Raw genomic sequence first — 18,100 nt, forward strand, 5'->3', positions numbered from 1 at the left:
CCTCCCCAGCCCCCACCCTGTTTTCCCTCACAGCTGTTTCCCTAGTAAATCTCTTGAATGTGGGGAGAACCCAGACTAACACTCCAAAGAAGATGCCAAATGGGTAGAGACTAGCCGACCTTCCTGGATTCCCTGTGTCACCTGCGTCTCTGCTCCGGAGTCCAGCTGAAGGGATATGATCAAAAGAAGCATGCTCTGGGCTCGCAGAGGAGCCTGGGAACAAGTCTTGATTCTGCTAAATCCCCTGAGGAAATGGGATTTGTCTCTCCAAATCTCTGGTGTATCCCCAGTGCCCGGCTCCTATTCACTGCCCAATTAAATATCTGGGAGTGAATCGTACTTGTACTATGAGTAATTACTTTCTGTGTCTATTGACTTGTTTATCATATGTGTCTCCCACCAGGTGGCAGCTTCATGGGGCGGGGCGCCTTTGTCTATTTCACCTCTCTCTGTATTGTACCCCAGGGCCCTGCAGAGCCCCTGGCATGCTAGAGATGCTCAATACATATTTGGCAAATGAATTAATGAACATACTAATTGTGTGAAGTCCAGCCAAGCTATTTCTCTTCCGGGAGCCCTGGTTTTCTCACGAAAAATGAGGGATGGACAGGAGTAGACAGTTCCTGAATAGTAAGTGCAAGCAGCTAATCATCATTTTGGAAAATGTTTAGTCTCGTTAAGTATCAAGTCAAAATAACAATTGGATATCACTTTTTCTCTATCAAAATAGATTTCTTTTTAAAAAGACAACACTCAATGCTGGTAAAAGTTTCTGGAAAACTACTTGGGGTTATGTATCATGAGTTCTATAAATATTCAGACCCTTTGGTCTTCTAATTCCATTTCTAAGAATCTATCCTAAGGAAATAATCATAGTGGTGGAGAAAGATTTATGCACAGAGATGTTCCCTGAAGCATTATTTATAACAGAGGGGAAATGAAACCAATTTAAATAATAATGTGACCAGGCTATTAAAACACCAGACACTTTACACATTTATTCCTAATCTTCGGATAAGCCTGTGAGTTGGGCATTAGAGGCTCTGTTTTACAGGGGGCACTTGGAGGTCATGTGACTTGCCGAAGGTCACACGGCTAAGTCGGGAAGCAGGGATTCAAAGCCAGGTCTGTCTGACCATGTTCTGCCCACTGCCTCACGCTGCCTCTGACGACAAAGCGCTGGTTACATGAATTGTGAAAATGTGTATGAAGAGTTGGTAGAGAAATATCCAAATGCTTCTCAAGCTCTTCAATGATATCAGGTGAAGTGAAATAAGCAAATTATAAATATGTCATGATCTAAAATGTGGGGGACAAAGCAAGACAGATATACACAGACGTGGATGAAACATGAAAAAAATCACAACAAAATGGTTTTGGGGCTCTGCTCTGGGTTGAGAAATTATGAGTGATTCGCAGTTTTTTCTTGAAATCTGTATTCTCAAACTTTCCCAAACTGAGCATCGATTCTATTTATACACAGATGTAAATTAATAAAAAGTGTAAATATATGGGAAAGAAGAATCATGTAAGGGATGAGGGTTTGAAGACTTCCTGGCTCCAAGCTCTTCCCTGAGCTGCACGCCATGACGGGGACATGGTAGGTTACATGGGTACCATGGGGCAGTGGCCCCCATGTGGTGACCCTGACCCACAGCCAGACAGATGTGGGGCACACCTCTCTGCCTCAACACTCTGAGCAAGCCTCTCCTGGGGTGGGAGGGACCAGCTTAATGAGATGGACATGCGTGGACCTAGCACACGACCCAGCAGCCTTGGCTGTGGCCATCAGCCCCTCCCAGCCCCGGCGATCCCAAAGGCCTCAGTCATGCTTGTGCCCTTCCCGTTGGTGGATTCTCCTACTGCAGGCCCTGGCTCTGGGGGGACCGCCGCCCTGTGAGGAGCAGGCCAGGCACACGCCGGCTGGCAGACCTGACTTCTAAGTGCTCCCGCAGGGCCCGCTGCGGTCTCAGTTACCAGCGTTTTGGCGTGTGCATTGGTGCCAATTATACTTTTCAGTCTGAGCACCAGAGAGCTCAAAACTGCATCTGAAATCACTTTTCGCTCTCCTTTCATGTCCCTAAAATTTTATGTAAAAAACCCCCATGATCCCTAGTTTCTTAATTTGATTGCTTATCATTAATTATAAAACCTCTCAAATCCCTTTCAAGAGGGGCTGGGGGATGACTGCTGGCCGAGTGGCTTATGACCGAGAACCGGGCACTTTCCTCACATCTGATTTATCCCAGGTGTCCCCAGTTCCCCTGTGCTTCGTGGTGGCAGAACCATTCCCTTAGTCACACGGTGGACAAGTGACTGCTGGTCAGGCTCAGGCAGAGGTCACAAACACTGGTGTTTAGGTGGGCTCAGTTCACTCTGGTTTTGGTTTTTGTTTTGTTTTTGTTTTTCTTCCCCCCTCGTCTTTATGCCATTTTCCCCAGACATAGATTAATCACAACTTAACAGGAGCCGAAAGCTGAACAATACAGGAATCTTTTCCGGGTGGATTTTTCTGTCTTTTTTTATTTTGGCTGCTCTGAGATTTCTATCAAGGCTGCATCTGTTGGCTAAATAAAATCTTTCAAAAGTAATACATGATCATGGCTGCTGGAATTCGTCTATGACAATCCAGTCGTGGAGGGGACGCGGCAGAGACCTGACACACAGGCACTCGCTTTCTCAAGGTTATTCCTTTATGAAAAAGGATCATTTCTTTGTGCATGCTACACAGCATTTATAAAGAGAACGAAGTGACGGGGATTCTGACCAGCCACTTTTCCTTCCTTGGGCACATGGGTTCAACCTCTGTGAAGCAGTCTCTCCAAAGGGGCACTGGGCAGAGAGAGGCTGGGGCCAGATGAGGAGGGTTTTCTTTGGTTGGGGATCAACAGTACCTTGTCTCCCTGGGAAAAATGCTCAAGGCATTGCCCGCCTTCTAGGCGAGGCTTGGCCATTAACTCTCTAGGAAGCCAGGAGAAATATGGGGCTAAGCTTCTGGGATCCCACATGCCATCTCTCAGGGAGTTGGGGGGAAACTTCACCTTCCAAGACAACAAGAGAACTTTTGCCGCTGCTGGGCTGGTGAAAAGTGATGGACAGACTGGGAAACTGAGAACTAGAGAGGACAAGTATACACATCAGGACGTCTGATCAGACAGAGCAAACGTCCTGAGGCCAGGACACCCAGGATAGCTTAAGTGCCTCAAGATGAGGAGCTATAAAGTCCTCCCTCTAGTTTTCTTGGATCCCAAGAGAAGGCTCTATAATGGGACAAAGGCTCATGGAAGAGAGAAGTGATGTAAGTCCAGGCAGAGGAAGAAGCTGTTCTCTGTGGCTGTGAGAACAAAACCAACAGCCTGAGAGAATTCAGCCAGACCAGAGGCTCTCAACCATGGGCAATGTACCCTGAATTCCCCACCCAGGAAACGGTTTTGCTTGTCAGAACTTGGGGGTGGGCTGTGGCCACTGATGTCTAGTGGGTAGAGGCCATGGATACTGCTCAACACCCTACAATGTACAGAACAGCCCCCACAAGCAAGAATTATCCAGCCCTAAATGTCAACGGCAACCAGGTTGAGAAACTCTGAGTTAGACTGAACGAAAACACTGAGTGTTGGGGGTCAGTTATTGGGCCAGTGTGCCAAGAGAAGGGAGTAGACTATTGACAAAAACAATAAGGCAGGTACATCAGCCCAGTGGCAGAACCACCTGGAGGCATGGGCTGAGATGAATTCAGTGTTTCTTCTTACTGAAGGTCTGCTCGGTGCCAGGCTCCATGCAATGCTGGAAGCCAGGCCACTCCCACCCTCAAGGAGCCTGGGCTGTGTATGACACAGCGGCCTGCAAGGAGGCCGCCACACAGACAAGGAGGAAGCCCGACCCAGAGCCCCCAGTTCTAAGAAGCGCTACTGACTCCCAATCCCTGAAACATGACACGTGTTAAAGACAGGAAAGCAAACAATCATCAATATTGGATGGGCTGAGATTAGCCACGGAGAAGAGGGAGTCCTTCCAGATTAATAATGCATGGAGGACTCCTTCAGAGGAAGAATAAATTATGCAGAGCACGGCTGTTCAGGCACGGGAGGAAAACAATAGCTCTTTAATCTGGGGGTTGGTTGGATCTCTGTGGCAAGGATTCTCCCTGCATTGGACCTTAGCGGTGGCTGCCCTGCTTCCTGTCCCTGAGAGGGTCCTCCCCGGGCTTCCAGTAGGGGTGGCGGTCTTGGTGCAGTTTTTCATCTTGGCAACAGGCCCAGGCCCCTGACCAGCCATATCGAATACCTATCTTTAGAGACTCAGAGATCTTACCCGATCCTCCAGACCCAGCAAGGATGCCACCTCTTCAAGAATTTACAGACCAACAGAGCAGTTTCCTGTGACGCTTTCTTTGCATAGGCCCGGTCACAGTTACTTGAGCATGTGTTGGGACCCAGTGGGGCCATCCACATATATCTTACCGATTCCAAGATGCACATTTCCCTGCATTGCCCCCTCTCAGATACTGGGTGTGCTATACAATCAATGGTATGTCATGGTTCAGTTGACAGCATTTTCCTTTCTTAGTAGTCCATGAAACAGAGCTGTGCCTCACTGCTGGCACTGTCTCATATTGGAAGACATGTGGTAGAAAGGGCTCAGTGTGTGTGAGTGCTCCAGACCCGAGTTCCTGAGGACTGGACTGGTGCTGAGGGACTCAATTTCCTCCTTATGGTCCAGCCCCACAGGCTCTCAGTGTTTGCTGAATGAATGACCGAGTCAATATATATATATATAGGTCATATATAGGTGTGCTCTGCTGGCTCCAGGGCCCTCTGTACGCTGCCTTTCCCAGCCCTCTGCCAGCTCCTGGCACTGAGTACCAAGGACAGATCCCATCTAAGCCATAATATTTGCTAAGAGGTCTCTGCTTACAGTGACCAGAGGCTCTTAGGTGATCTTTGGAGAATCAAACATTGGAAGGGAAGAGGGGGCTAGGCCAAGTCCTGGCTGTCCCAGCAGCCAGGCTGAAAAGAAGAGGCAGCTCTGTCTGGCCTGCAAACAGCAGCAATACCCAGTGCCCAGAGCATCCAGTCGTCCCCTGAGCTGTCTTGCAGGTCCAAGGGGCAAAGGGAGATTCTCTGACCTTTCACCACCCAGATAAGAGGCAGCTACAGAGAGGGGTGTGGAGGTGTTATCGGGCTGACAGCCTCATTTATTACCAGGGGTTGGTGCTAGCTGGTGCATGAAGCAGGAAGTGAAGACAACATGGAAGAGGTGACCCAGGGCAGCTCTGGCTTCTCTGCTTCCCAGACTCAGGCTCCTCTGGAAGCAGTGGGTGGGGCCAGCATCAGCCAACGTTCCCTCAAACCCAACAGGACATGGACTGCAGGGAGAGGCTGGCCCTGACCTCTGTCCCTTCTGCTCTTCCACCCGACCAGGGCCTGCTGGGACAGCCCTCTCCAGCCCCTAGGAGAGCTGTGCTGATCTCTAAGGCCCCTTCTGGTACCTACCCTCTGTGGGTACCTCAAGCCCCTGCTCCTGCCCTGGCAGTCTTGTCTCTGAGCCTCTAAGGGATGGGGAATGGCTTAGTTAGGTATGCAGCATGTGGAGAGGAAATTTCTCAAGGACAATGGCCCCAGAGCCTGTGGCACATAAGCCAAGCCATCCCAGCACCCCAGGACTGCATGGCTCCACCCCTGTCTGCTGCCCTGAGTGTCCCCATCCTCCCTCCTTGCTCCTGTGTGCAGGGTCTCAGAGGGGCCCATTTTCAAAGCTGGCAGCTGGGTGTGGAAGACAGAGGCAGGTGACCTGGGTCCTGGTGCTGGCTATCTGTGTGGCTTTGGCTCCCCCTTCTTTTAATCAAAGAGGTTAGCTGAGCTCTTTCACTGCCCCATCCAAGTGACCAGCCCAGAGGCAGGGGCTGTGTCCTGAGAAGCTCCCTCTTCACCGGTGTCCACCCACCCAGCCCCTGGCTCACCTGACCCCAGCGCGTACCTGATGGTGTTGTCGGCATCACAGGGGCAGGGCAAGGTGCAGCCCGGGCCATGCAGTCCCTCGGGGCACAGCCGCTCCTGGCAGCGCGGGCCTTTGTAGCCGGGCTCACACTCGCAGGCACCGGTGGTGGGCGAGCACTGGCCTCCATTGTGGCAGTCACAGCGCTGCGAGCACTGGAAGCCAAAGGTCCCAAATGGGCACTCTTCTTGGCACCTATGGGACAGGAGACCTGAGTTGAGGCTGTGCCCCCTCACCTGCCCTTCCAGATCCGCCTAGCACGCACACTCTGCCTCCAAGCGGGAGCCTATTGTGTGCACCCAGACTCCCCCGCTCCCCTCTCACCCTCTGGGAAGCACCTGCCGGCAGGTCCCCACTTTGTGCCTGGTCCCTTCAGTCCCCTGGCCCGGGATTTGTACAGTCATATTTAATTGATTAGAGGCCTAAATGGAGGTTTTATTTCATTTTTTTATTGCAGTAAAATATATATAACACAAAATTGAACATTTTACCCATTTTTAAGTGTACTGCTCAGTGGCATGATGTATGTTCACACATTTTGTGCAACTATCTTCACCATCCAGCTCCAGAACCTTTTCACCGTCCTTAGCTGGAGTATCTGTACCCATTAAACAATAAACCTTAAGGGTTTTTTTATTAAAAATTTTTTTTAACGTTTATTTATTGTTGAGAGACAGGACTATGAGTGGGGATGGGCAGAGAGAGAGGGAGACACAGAATCTGAAGCAGTCTCCAGGACCCGAGCCGTCAGCATAGAATCTGACATGGGGCTCGAAACCACTAACCGCGAGGTCATGGCCTGAGCTGAAGTTGGATGCTTACCTGACTGAGCCACCCAGGCACCCCAAAAACCTAGGTTTTTAAGCTATGTTTTAGCATCTCTGCCATCTGTTCAATCTTACAACTAATAGCGCGTCATAGTTCAATGATCAGTGTTTTCATTCTTAGCAGTAGATAAAATGATGATGCATCTTACCATTGGTGGCATCTTGGGTTTGATGAAACGTTTCTAATCACTGTTTCTGTTTTTTATCGTTTGGGCAGATGCACAGTCTCCCTTGGTCAGACTGGAAACGTGTGTCCTCCACCATGTGGAATTTTCCTCAGTATGAGAGGCATCCTCCCTCACCAGACAGGAGAATGCCCCACACCAGGTACTATATCCTCCTCCTTGGACCGGGGGTGGCCCTCAAGGCAGGGGCTGAGCCTCTTGCCATCAGCTGGAGAGCCAAGGAGAACTGAGCCCCTTTCATGTCCTGACTTTCATGCCCAGTAGTTTGGCCTGCTCCTTGGAGCTCCCAGCATTAACTATAATTATTCAAATCACTACCTCACAGCCACTGGGTGAGGATCCTCTGTGGAGGGGTGTGGCTCCCTGCTGCACAGTGCCTGACACCCTTCACCCCAGGCCAGGGCTATTCTCTAGGGAGGCAAAGTCATTGTCACTGCACCTAGGATCCTGACAAGGTCAGGGGTACACCTGGGGCTTATAGGGTAAAAGAGGTGGGTGGTTTCTGCATCCCAGAGACAAAGGAAATGGCCTCTGGAATTTGGGATGACCCAGGACCCAATACTGCTTGATGCTACAAGGTCAATTCTGCCATCTGCTTTCTCATCCTAAAATGGAATAATAGAAGCTCCCCAGGTTGTTTGAGGATGAAATGAGATAATGTGGGCAAATCTTCAGAAAGGTGCCCCATACATGGTAAGGACTCAGTAAGAAATATTAGTTATGATTAATTTTCCCATTAATATTGGTTTCTATAGCGCTCATACCAGAGCCCATCCGACCTTCTGCCTCAAGTTCTGATATGAAAAGGCTCCAAGGGAAGAATTCCAAAATGTTAACCATGGAGTGGACTTGAGGAATTCTAGAGTGTTCTAACTGTCATCTAGACAACCATTTTCCTGTTTTCCTATGCCTTCCACAATAATGGTGGTGAGGTGGATATAAAAAAAAAATTCAGCCCTAAGTTCTTTATTAAATCTTGGAGAGTCATGAGTTGGAACCAGTGTTCCTCCCTACAACAGGGCAGGGAGAACCGTGTATGGGTGACCTTGGGTGCTGATCACAATGGGGAGTGGCTGAGCCCCAGTGATGTTATACAACCGGGTGGCAAGTGCCTCATGCCCAGAGTGGCTGGAGTGTCAGATGCCAATCTTGGCAAATCTTGGCAGATGGTGTCTCTGTCTCTTTTCTCCATCTTTGTTCCGTGTGCCCCTGATAACAGGAGGAGGAAGGTGACAGAGGTCTAGCTTTGAGGGCTTTCCCACGGAAGATGCCGCCCATTCTCCCCTCACAGAGTCACTGTGACAAAAGGAGGAATGGGGCAGAATGGAGGGGCAGCAGGGATCATGATGGCAACAGCCCCGGATAGTGGTCAGAGGGGGTCTGCAGATGCGCACACCCGGAAGCCCGGCCACATGCCCCTAAAGCAGCAGGCATCCCTAGCACCCTCACTCTGGAGTTTCGGGGGCTGAGAGGCAGACAGGTAAAGTGTGTTCCAAGCTCAAACAGCCTGCAAGTGGCCAAGGTGACTCCAGACTGCTCCCCTGCAGGTCTTGTGGCATTTTGGCCAGTCTGAAGTCCCATGTAGGGAAGGAGAACAGAAAAGAGAGGGAGGAAGAAAGAGGAAAGAAGAGGCTATGTGGAGAAGAAAGAGAAGGTGGAAGACAGGAAGGACAAGAAATAGTAGGATGGGGTAGGGAAGGAGGGAAACTGAGGCAGAAGGACAGGACACAAAGCACTGAAGAGCTGAAAATCACTATCCAAAGTGCCAGCCCCTGTTCAGCCTCAGAATAGATTTTTCCGAATGTCACTCAATTTGGTTCTCCTCAGATGTCTCAGATGTCAGGGCAAGAGACCCAAGTGAGGAGATTCTCTTGACTCCTCCTCCCTTCCCTTAGAATATTCCTGCTCCCTGCTGACCAGCAGGACTGGGCAGAGCTCTGGCCAGTGAGCTCCTTCTGAAGGGCACTAGCCCGTCCCACCATATTTATGAAGTGACTTATTCTACAGCCCCAGAAAAAGAATCTGGAAATGAAATATTGACAACCTAATCCATTTACATAATCAGCCCTTTTTTTTTTCCTACTCACAATTTAAACAACTTATTTATTTAGAGATCAAGCAACGACTGCTAATGAATTTTACACAAAGCACGCTAATAACGGGGCCTGTGGAACAGAAGGGTAATCACAGCAGGAATTAGTTTTCTACTTAAACATCCTTCCTTTGCAACATATCAATCTAATGTGTCTGATATTGCCATTAACAACCAGATCCATTGCTCAATTAAATTACAAAATGAGCTGCAAAGCCCTCGTTCCGTTTCATGTTTAATTTGCACTGGATTCTGCCTATCCGGGGAGGTCTGCATTATTACACCCACTCAACTCTAATATGCTTGCAATGATTTGGGGAGGGTTAATGCAGCTGTCACCTACAAAATTAATGGAGGCAATTTTACAAAATATTAAACACTAGGCGGCCCATTTAGGTGGGAAACCCAAATGCTACTGGCCCTCCCACTGAACTCTCTATAGTTGATTAGTGAACCTTGCTCAGGAGACCCCAAGGATTTGGGATTTCTCTCTGCCTCAGGATCAGGGGCCGGCCCCAACAAGAAGAGTGATGAGGATTACTTTTCTGTTGGGTACATTTTGGAAAATCAAGAGAGCCAATGATACAGGGTCTACTGGTGTTGAGTCTGGCCAGCTGGAATTCTGGGCCTGGCAGTCTCCAACAAGTGAGTTGTGTTACCTCTCATGTGCAGGTGGATTAAAACAAAGAGTCCTGTTCTGGTTCTGGGGTCTTCCAGCTCATGACCCTCATAGCTCATCCTGAGCATTTCCTTACCAAGGGAGAGGGAGGGTGAGAATGGGAAGTCAGGCTCAGTGCTTCAGTCGTCCCCCTCTGCACTTTCTCCCAGAGACTCCACCTTTGACAGAAGTCAGAAAGGATTTCTGGATGCCACACCCTGTGTTCTAAGGCTTGGAAGCTCAAAGAGATGAATACTGGCTCACAAAGAGATTAGATCTGGTTCAAAAGATTTTGGGCTATAAGCAAACAAATTAAGGCCAAAAAAAAGGAAAATGGCTTTTCTGGACATTAGAATAGATTTGGGGCTGACTCCAGAGACACTTGAAGGCACCCAATTATACTGTCACAGCCACAAGGATGGATTAGTTGACTCAGCCTCAATCCCTGCCTGCTGATGTTACCTGGGCAGGAGAAGCAGAGGGATGGCAAACAAATGTTCCTCTTGCCTCACCTTGTCTGTGCAGAGTAACAAAACCCAGGGCCAGAGATGAAACCCAGATCCCACAGAAGCAGGAAAAGGGTGTGAGAGCCTCCTTTCTACCACCCCTCTCTCTGCTAGAAGAGACAGGTAGTTGAGACTCGGCCCAAATCCTGTGGGCACATGTCCTCTTCCAGCTCTGAATTCACTCACCATCCAACACACTGATTGTGGCTCCTCTCCCTTCCATAGCACCAAGCCCATCATCATGGCATCCTTCTTCCTACCATGGCAAATGTGCATATACGGTAATTCCTCAGTTATGTGTTTTGTGGGTTACCCACTCTGCAAGGCTGGTTTGATTCCAGGACATTGGCACCTTTGTTCAGTCTGCTCTCGGGCCACTAGCCTTCAGAGGATGCAAATTGATGCCAGTATGCTTTTGGCAGAACTCAAATTAGGAATAAAAATTTAGTTCTAGAAGAAATTATGCAAAATGTTACTAACGAGTTTGCACTCCCCGCTTCTTTGGATTACTGGTGCCACTGTCTCCTTGCAGTAAGGCAGAAAGCAGAGAGTGAATAGTAGGTGCTCACTTCCTTCTCTGGCTGAGTCAGTTGCAAGTTTAGGGCTTGGGTCACTGGGCTGGGGCAGGGCGGTGTGTGTAGCGGCCAAGGGCCAGGAAGGATGAGTTGATGAGTCTTCCTGGCAGGAGCACTCTGAATGCTTTCTGAGAAAGGAGCAGGAAGACTCACAGAGGGATGCTGTGGGCTGGTAGAGCCCAGCCACTCTCTGCAAGGCTGCTGGGAGAACGAGCAATATGAATAGCAAGGATGATAGTTAACACTCCACTTACCTGTCCCCCATGTAGCCAGCTGTGCAGTGGCACTGCCCAGTCACATGGTCACACTGCCCTCCATGGTGGCAGGGACAGTCCTGGCTGCAGTTCTGGCCGAATGTCCCTGGTGGGCAGGGCTGGGCACACACTGCTCCCTGAAACAGAGGAGGGAAGAGACACACAGGTAGTGCAGTCCTGAGGCCACGCTCTCCTACAAGTGGCACAGCGGCTGTAGCCCCAGAGACCACCCCATTTCCTCAGTGGGACGCTCTCCCCAGTCACAGAAGCATAAGAGCCTAGACATGATGGCTCCAAAGCTCCATTTGAAAGATGAGGAGACTGAGGCCAATTAACTTATCCAAGTATTCGGCAGATATTTATTAAGTGCCTATTGTGTACCAGGCACTGTGTTAGACATTATGGATACAAAAACATGAGGAAAACTTAATTTGTGAACTCCCAATCTACTGGGGAGAGAGGCAACAAAGCAGATGACTAAAGTACAATGTGCTAGGCACTCTCACACTGACAATAATGTGCTGAGGAAAAAGAGACACTCCAATTAATCATGGTGGTCTGGAAACACATACTTTATTTCTATTTCTTTCCTAAAGACTGCTAACAGAGCAAAGGGGAAAACGCATGAGCTTATGAGGACAAAAGGAATGGAAGCGGATACACTGGAAGATGGTAACCTCAGAAAAGCTCAGGAATCAAAGACACCAAGAACATTTGAGGGTCAAAGGGCAGGTGTGCCAAAACGGGAGGGCTATTCGAAAGTTTATAATAGAATTAGATTCCAGATCTCTGCCCTCACTTTAAATAGCCAGGTGACTTCCCCAGTCTGGCAGAAGCCTGGAAGTTGACTTTTGAAGATGACCCATGTAGGCTTAGACACAGGAATACCAGACAGAGCTGAGGGGGTGTGCCATGAGAAATGGGGATCCTGTGCACTCTGCCTGTTCAGCAACTAGGCTGCTGAACACCATTCCTGCTGGTGGGATTTTGGAGGAATCCACATAAACTCAAAAGCCAAAACCTACAGATACTGATATTTGAGGGCCCCATCAAATATTGGGGACTTCCCCTACAAGCTTCCAAACAGCTTTTCTGAGGCTCACCAGAAAATCTGAACAGGTAGTAAGGATCAGCAGATATTTCAAATAAGGCTGATGAAGACCTAAGCAGAAAATACACAAAAGGAACACAGAGGAAACAGACACTATGCAGGCAGCAATGACAACTTTTAAAAAGAGAAATACAAATCTCTGTTATAATTAAAATCAGTATCTGTAGGTAATTATATGAAATTATTTTATCTATGAAAGATCAGAGTGCTCTTAAAGGAGACTTCCAGAGAAAAGTAAAGAGTTCTTGAAATCTAAAAATAAAATGGCAGAAATTTAAAAATTTTTAGAAGAGCTGGAAGAAGAAGAAGAAATCTCCCACAAAGTAGGACAAGAGAGAGGGAGAAGTAGGGGGAGGCACTGAGGAAGGAAACTGTAGGTGAAATACAATAAAATTAGAGGATCAGTCGAGCAGGTCTAATATCTAATTAACAGAGGATTTCAGACAGTGGAACAGAGAAAATGGAGGTGACTAAATTAAATGGGAAATATAATACAAGAAAAATTTCCCAGAATGGAAGGATGGAAAGCATTGATCTCTGAATTGAAAAGGTCTAGAGAGTACCCAGCATGAAAAATGACAAAGACTCACATTAAGGCTTATAATTATAAATCGTTATACTTCCTGGATAAAGGAATCATCCTCAAAGTTTTTAGAAAGTCACATACAAAAGAACAGGAATCAAAATGTACTGGACTTAACTAGAAGCTAGATGATAATGGAACAATGCCTTAGAAATATGGAGGAAAATAATTTCCAACCTAGAATTCTATACCCAGTTAAACTAACACTTAAGTGGGGCTTCAATAAAGACATCTTCAGATTCGATTACCCTCAAAAAATTAACTTTCCATTGACTTTCTCAGGAAGTTACTGCAGGATTGTTTTTCATTAAAAATAATTATCTGATAAAAAGAAAGAAATGGGGACTCCACCAGAAGAGCGAGGTGAAGGGAATTACAGGGTGGCAGTGAAAGGAAGACCGAGAATGACACCAGGGAAGCAGGAACTGAAGCACACAAAGCTCTGGGGGTGTGGCCTCCAAGAAAAAAACAGGAACAAAACCCAAATTGAGAGATTTCTGATGGGTCTGACCTTATCGAGAGGCCTTTTTGAGTTCTGCCAGAGAGTTTTAGAAACAAATTAGTAACAATACGTAGATGAGCATATTAACATAAACACTGATTTCGAATTCATTATGTCACAACATTATGAGGCCATTAATGTCATCAACATGATTCAATCAAAATTGTAATAAAGTTGCACTGAGAGGATGGGGGAAGTGTTGCATGTGATGTGTCTGTGTGTGTAAGATAGATCTGAATCTTATTCTATGGGAGGAAGTCAACAGAAATGGTAGGGAAATGGCGGTGAAGCATGTGATGCCAAAATATGGAGGAAAATGCCAGAAGAATGCACTTGCCTTACAGGAGTAGGATTTGTGAGTGACTCAGGAGACTACTTTACCCTCCCTCCAGTAGCCTTGTGAGATTAGATAACTTAAAAATTTTTTAATGTTTATTTATTTCTGAGAGAGAGAGAGCGAGCGAGCGAGAGTGCAAGCGAGCACAAGCGTGCATGAGCAGGGGAGGGGCAGAGAGAAAGAGGGAGACACAGATTCTGAAGCAGACTCCAGACTCTGAGATGTCAGTACAGAGCTTGGTGCAGGGCCTGAACTTGCGAACTGCAAGATTGTGACCTGAGCCAAAGTTGGACACCCAACCGAGCCACCCACATGCTATAACTTTAATCATTGCATTATAAACCTTAGGTCTTTATAGAACAGAAATCTGAATCAGCTTCCCTTTTAGCCTCTCCTACACCAGAGGTAGTCATTTCTCTGATGGAGACCAAGGATTCTCCCACAATTAATCAATTAGTTCAACACACAGTTATTAAGCACCAATAATTGCTGACCCAGAGGAAGCTGGTTTACTCAGGAAAATGCTGCCAGACCCAAGTCATTTTTCAATATCATCCAATTTATTGTAATGAATTAGGTGGGAGGTCTTTTAGCTCAGATTTCTCTTCCCCACCTGTCAGAAGGTGAAGGGCTGGTGGGGGAGGGGAGGGGAGTGGAGGAGGGGCAGAGGCAGCAGCTGAGGACAGTGAGATGAGTGTGTATGTGAGGAGAGGGGCAGGGAAAAGCCACAGAAGAGTGGCCCCTTTCCTCCTGGAGGTGATGGGGGTTCCCCATAGAGATGCCTTTCTCACTGTACCCCAGAAGCTTCCGAGACATAATTAGGGCTCTCTGAGGAGGCCTGTAGGGAAGCTCTGTGTACAGTGTGCTTCCTTCTGACATTTCCTGGCAAAACCAAGCATCCTGGAGAGTTTTCACACAGGTGGGCAAGCACCTCCATAAGCCCCTGCTCAATGTTCCCCAACTGCAGGCACCCCCGATGCATGAATCCCTGGGCTCCTCCTTGGGCCTGAAGGACTTCAGTACCTTGGAAGGCCTGCTGCCTGGTATGGTTGACAGAACACGCTGGTCTCAGCGTCAGCATATGGGCTCCAGTCCCAGCTCTGCCTCCTCCCAGATGGCTGAGCTAGGACAAGCCCCATGATTGCTCTGAGCCTCAGTTCCCCACCTATAAAATGGGAGTAGTAACTCCCAGTCTCCAAGATGGTTGTAAAGGTTATGTGAGGTTGGAGATGCAAAGGAACCTAGTACAGTGTCCTAAAGAGCAGGCCCTTAATTAATATTAATTCCACCTCAGTGGACACCTGACTCTTGCATGGAGTAGGGGCCCAGCACCAGCAGGGCTGGGGAAGACAGAGAGAACCTTGACTGAAGCTGCTGCTGGTAGGCTTTGGGGGATGGGCTGTGGGAAGAGAAGGCAGGGAAGTGTCAGCTTCAGAAAAAGCTGTGGCTTCTCTTCCGCTATTATGAGCTGAGTTGTGTCTCCCCAGATTCATATACCTTAACTTGTGGTAGCTCAGATTCTGACTGTATTTGGAGATAGAGCCTTTTAGAGGTAAGACAGTTAAAATGAGGTGATAAGACAGTTAAAATGAGGTGATAAGGGTATACCCTAATCTAATCTGATGGGTATCCTTATATGAAGGGGAGATTAGGACACAGACATGCACAGAGGGAAGACCATGTGAAGACACATGGAGAAGATGGATGTCTACCAAGGCAAGAGGCCTCAGAGGAAGCCAACCTCACCAACACCTTGATCTTGGACTTCTAGCCTTAAGAACTGCAAGAAAAGGCATTTCTATGGTTTAAGCCCCCCAGTCTGTGTGACTCTGTCAACTGAGCAAATGTCTCCAACAGTAGTGGGGTCTTAGGCCCTGTGGCATCTAGAAGGTTGGATGTGAGGTGAGACAACAGTCCTATTACTCTCACTGCTGGTTTCACCAAATGGTTTGTCAAGATCTGGAAACCAGCCACTCCTTAAGAGGACCATGGCTAAAGGGAGCATCAACATTGAAAGGACTCAGGCCACACCAATTATCCCAGAGAAGGAACAACTCAGCCTCTCCAAGCATCTGAAGGCATTTCTAATGATCACCACTGGCCCAGGTAACAAGGATGCTCTCAATGGACAGTGAATGGTGGTTGGTGTGGGCACTGAGGAAGTGCTCCGGGCACAGGCCAGGGCGTGGGCATCCATCAATCATCCTTCCTAGCCCGGAGCATCTGTGATTTTACAGCCTCAGCTCTAAACACCAAAGTCTGGCCCTCTGCAATACCTGGTCCTACTTCCAGTGCATCAGCCCCATCTCTGTTCAGGCCTGTAGTTGTGTGTGAATGTGTGTGTGCTCATGTATATGTGCACACACACACGTGTGTGTGTGTGTGTGTGTGTGTGTGTGTGTGTGTACATGCCCATACACACACTATATCCAGCCTCCACCCTCAGACTGGGAACTCCTAATGGGAGCCGATCACACCTCCTGCCTCCCCTTTGTCTGCAGTGTTCACTCTCATCCTACTACTCACATGTGGTTTCTCTTCTCTGGAAGGTGAAAAAGAGTAAATTATTTCCCAGGCTCTTTGTAAAGGCCTCTCCTGGAACAGGTTAATGACAGCTAGGCAGGTGAAGCATCCTACAGGCATCCATAGAGCCTGGTGGCCAGGAATCTCTGAGGAGGGGGATGGAGGTCCAGAGATCTTGGGGGCTCTTCTCTAGCTCTGTGCAAAGCCTCAGTCCTTTGTGGGAGCTGCACTGTGTGAGCTCGTGATTGCACTTTTTTAATTTTTTTTACTGTTTATTTATTTTTGAGAGAGAGAGAGAGAGAGAGATGGGGGCGGGTGGGTGTGGGGTAGGCAAAAAGAAAGAAGGAGACACAGAATCTGAAGCAGGCTCCAGGCTCAGAGCTGTCAGCATAGAGCCCAACGCGGCTGCAAGATCATGACCTGAGCCGAGTCACTTAACCGACTGACTAACCAGGCATCCTGGATTGTACCCTTTAGATCTGTGAGTGTAGTTGAAGCCGCCAGGGGCCAACAAGAAAGTAAGGGCTTGGAGGATGATAAAGGCAGGCCCCTTCTGCCCAGCACCCCCTTCCTGGCCCTAGCCCTCCCTGGGAGAGACCTCAGGACTGAGCAGCAGCTTCCTTACACTGTGACTCTGCATGCACAAGAGGTATTAATAATTCATAAAAATCTGCAAGTTAAATGCTGTGTCAAAAATAGAAATGCAATTGTCTACAATAAAATTAAAAATATAAAGTCTCCAAACCCAAAGGCGTCTATTGACAGAGTTTCCTGTCATCTGGAAGAACAAACGTCTCACTGTGTTGGGGAGAAAAAAATTCCTCCAAGCTTCCTCCCTTCTCCTTCTTCAACCACTGGCCTCCATCAGTCTCTCCAGAGAGACCTTTGCAGGTATAGGACCTGCCTGTGGCCTGTTCTCCCCCATCTCCCCCATCTCCCCCTGACCCAACCTCACTGCCTACTGCTAGGCCTCTGAGAACCTAGCCTGCAGGTGATGGAATTCTAGAAGCAGGCTGGAGATAAGAGGGTCTCTCCAGAAAGTAGTTCAGGGCAGGAGAAATGGGCATGTGAGAAATGGGACAGGCAGCAGCAGCCCCTTTGTCTTCAGAAGAGAAAGAGAGACAGACAGACACCAAGGGCTGGGGTTCAGGAGTCTAGAGTCAGGAGATCTAGATTCTAGCCCTCCTTCCTCTTAACCAGCAGTGTGGTCCTGGGCAGTCCATGCCTCCAGCTTCCTCATCTCAGAAAGGAGGGAATTGATGGACCAGTGGTGCCAGACCTCTAAAAGTTGAGAGGCCCTCTTTTTATGTGAAATCTTACATAGGACCTCAATATAGAAAGTAAATTAAAATGGAGAAGTGAGGATGTGCAGGATCCAGAGCCCTAATTATTAGGCTCCCCACCCACCCTCACCTCTAAGAAACCCTAGGGTTCTGTGAAACTCAGAAGGAAATCCTACAGTCTTGATCAATTATTTCCAAATACAGATCTGCAGACAGAGTTGGCTGGTTCAGAATCATCTGGGAACTTATTAAAGATAGAGATTCAGGCCCCAGAAAGTCTCTGGTGGGGCCTAGAAATCTGTTCTTAAGGCCCCCACCCCCAGCAACTCTGGTGTGCAGCCAGGTTTGGACACTGCAAGGCCAAATCATCCCCCCGGCCCTTTCCTGCTCTAAAAAATCCTGGCAAATCTGTGCCTGTGTCAATGGGCCCTGCAGGCATCCCTCCAGGCTGCTCCCCATGACCTGTGCATTCACAGCCTCCTGAAATATCCCACTCCTGCTCAGCAACCCTGTCCTCTCTGGCTTTGCAAAGAAGTCTCAGGCCCTGGGGAAGGCAGCCAGCTGTGTCACTGAGCTTCCCCTGAAACGAGGTGTGCTACTGGAGAGTCAGAGGCAGGGGCACCGCCTGGGAAAGTCAGATTTAGTGATTGGCTGCTCCTGAGAAGCTTGG

At 48.3% G+C, this 18,100-nt stretch overlaps 1 protein-coding gene across 2 annotated transcripts in view; it reads right to left on the reverse strand.

Moving 5' to 3' along the window:
- MEGF11 (multiple EGF like domains 11) overlaps window positions 1–18,100 on the reverse strand; it is a 310,492-nt gene that overhangs the window by 57,871 nt on the left and 234,521 nt on the right. For both annotated transcript variants that reach the window (XM_029952659.1, XM_029952658.1), the window contains exons 8-9: window positions 11,092–11,228; window positions 5,977–6,189 (exon numbers count right to left, since the gene is read on the reverse strand). In XM_029952659.1, coding sequence (XP_029808519.1) covers window positions 5,977–6,189; window positions 11,092–11,228 — 350 coding nt within the window. The remainder of the gene's footprint in view (window positions 1–5,976; window positions 6,190–11,091; window positions 11,229–18,100) is intronic.

This window comes from Suricata suricatta, chromosome 9 (genome assembly GCF_006229205.1).
Source record: "Suricata suricatta isolate VVHF042 chromosome 9, meerkat_22Aug2017_6uvM2_HiC, whole genome shotgun sequence".
NCBI classification, from domain to species: domain Eukaryota; kingdom Metazoa; phylum Chordata; class Mammalia; order Carnivora; family Herpestidae; genus Suricata; species Suricata suricatta.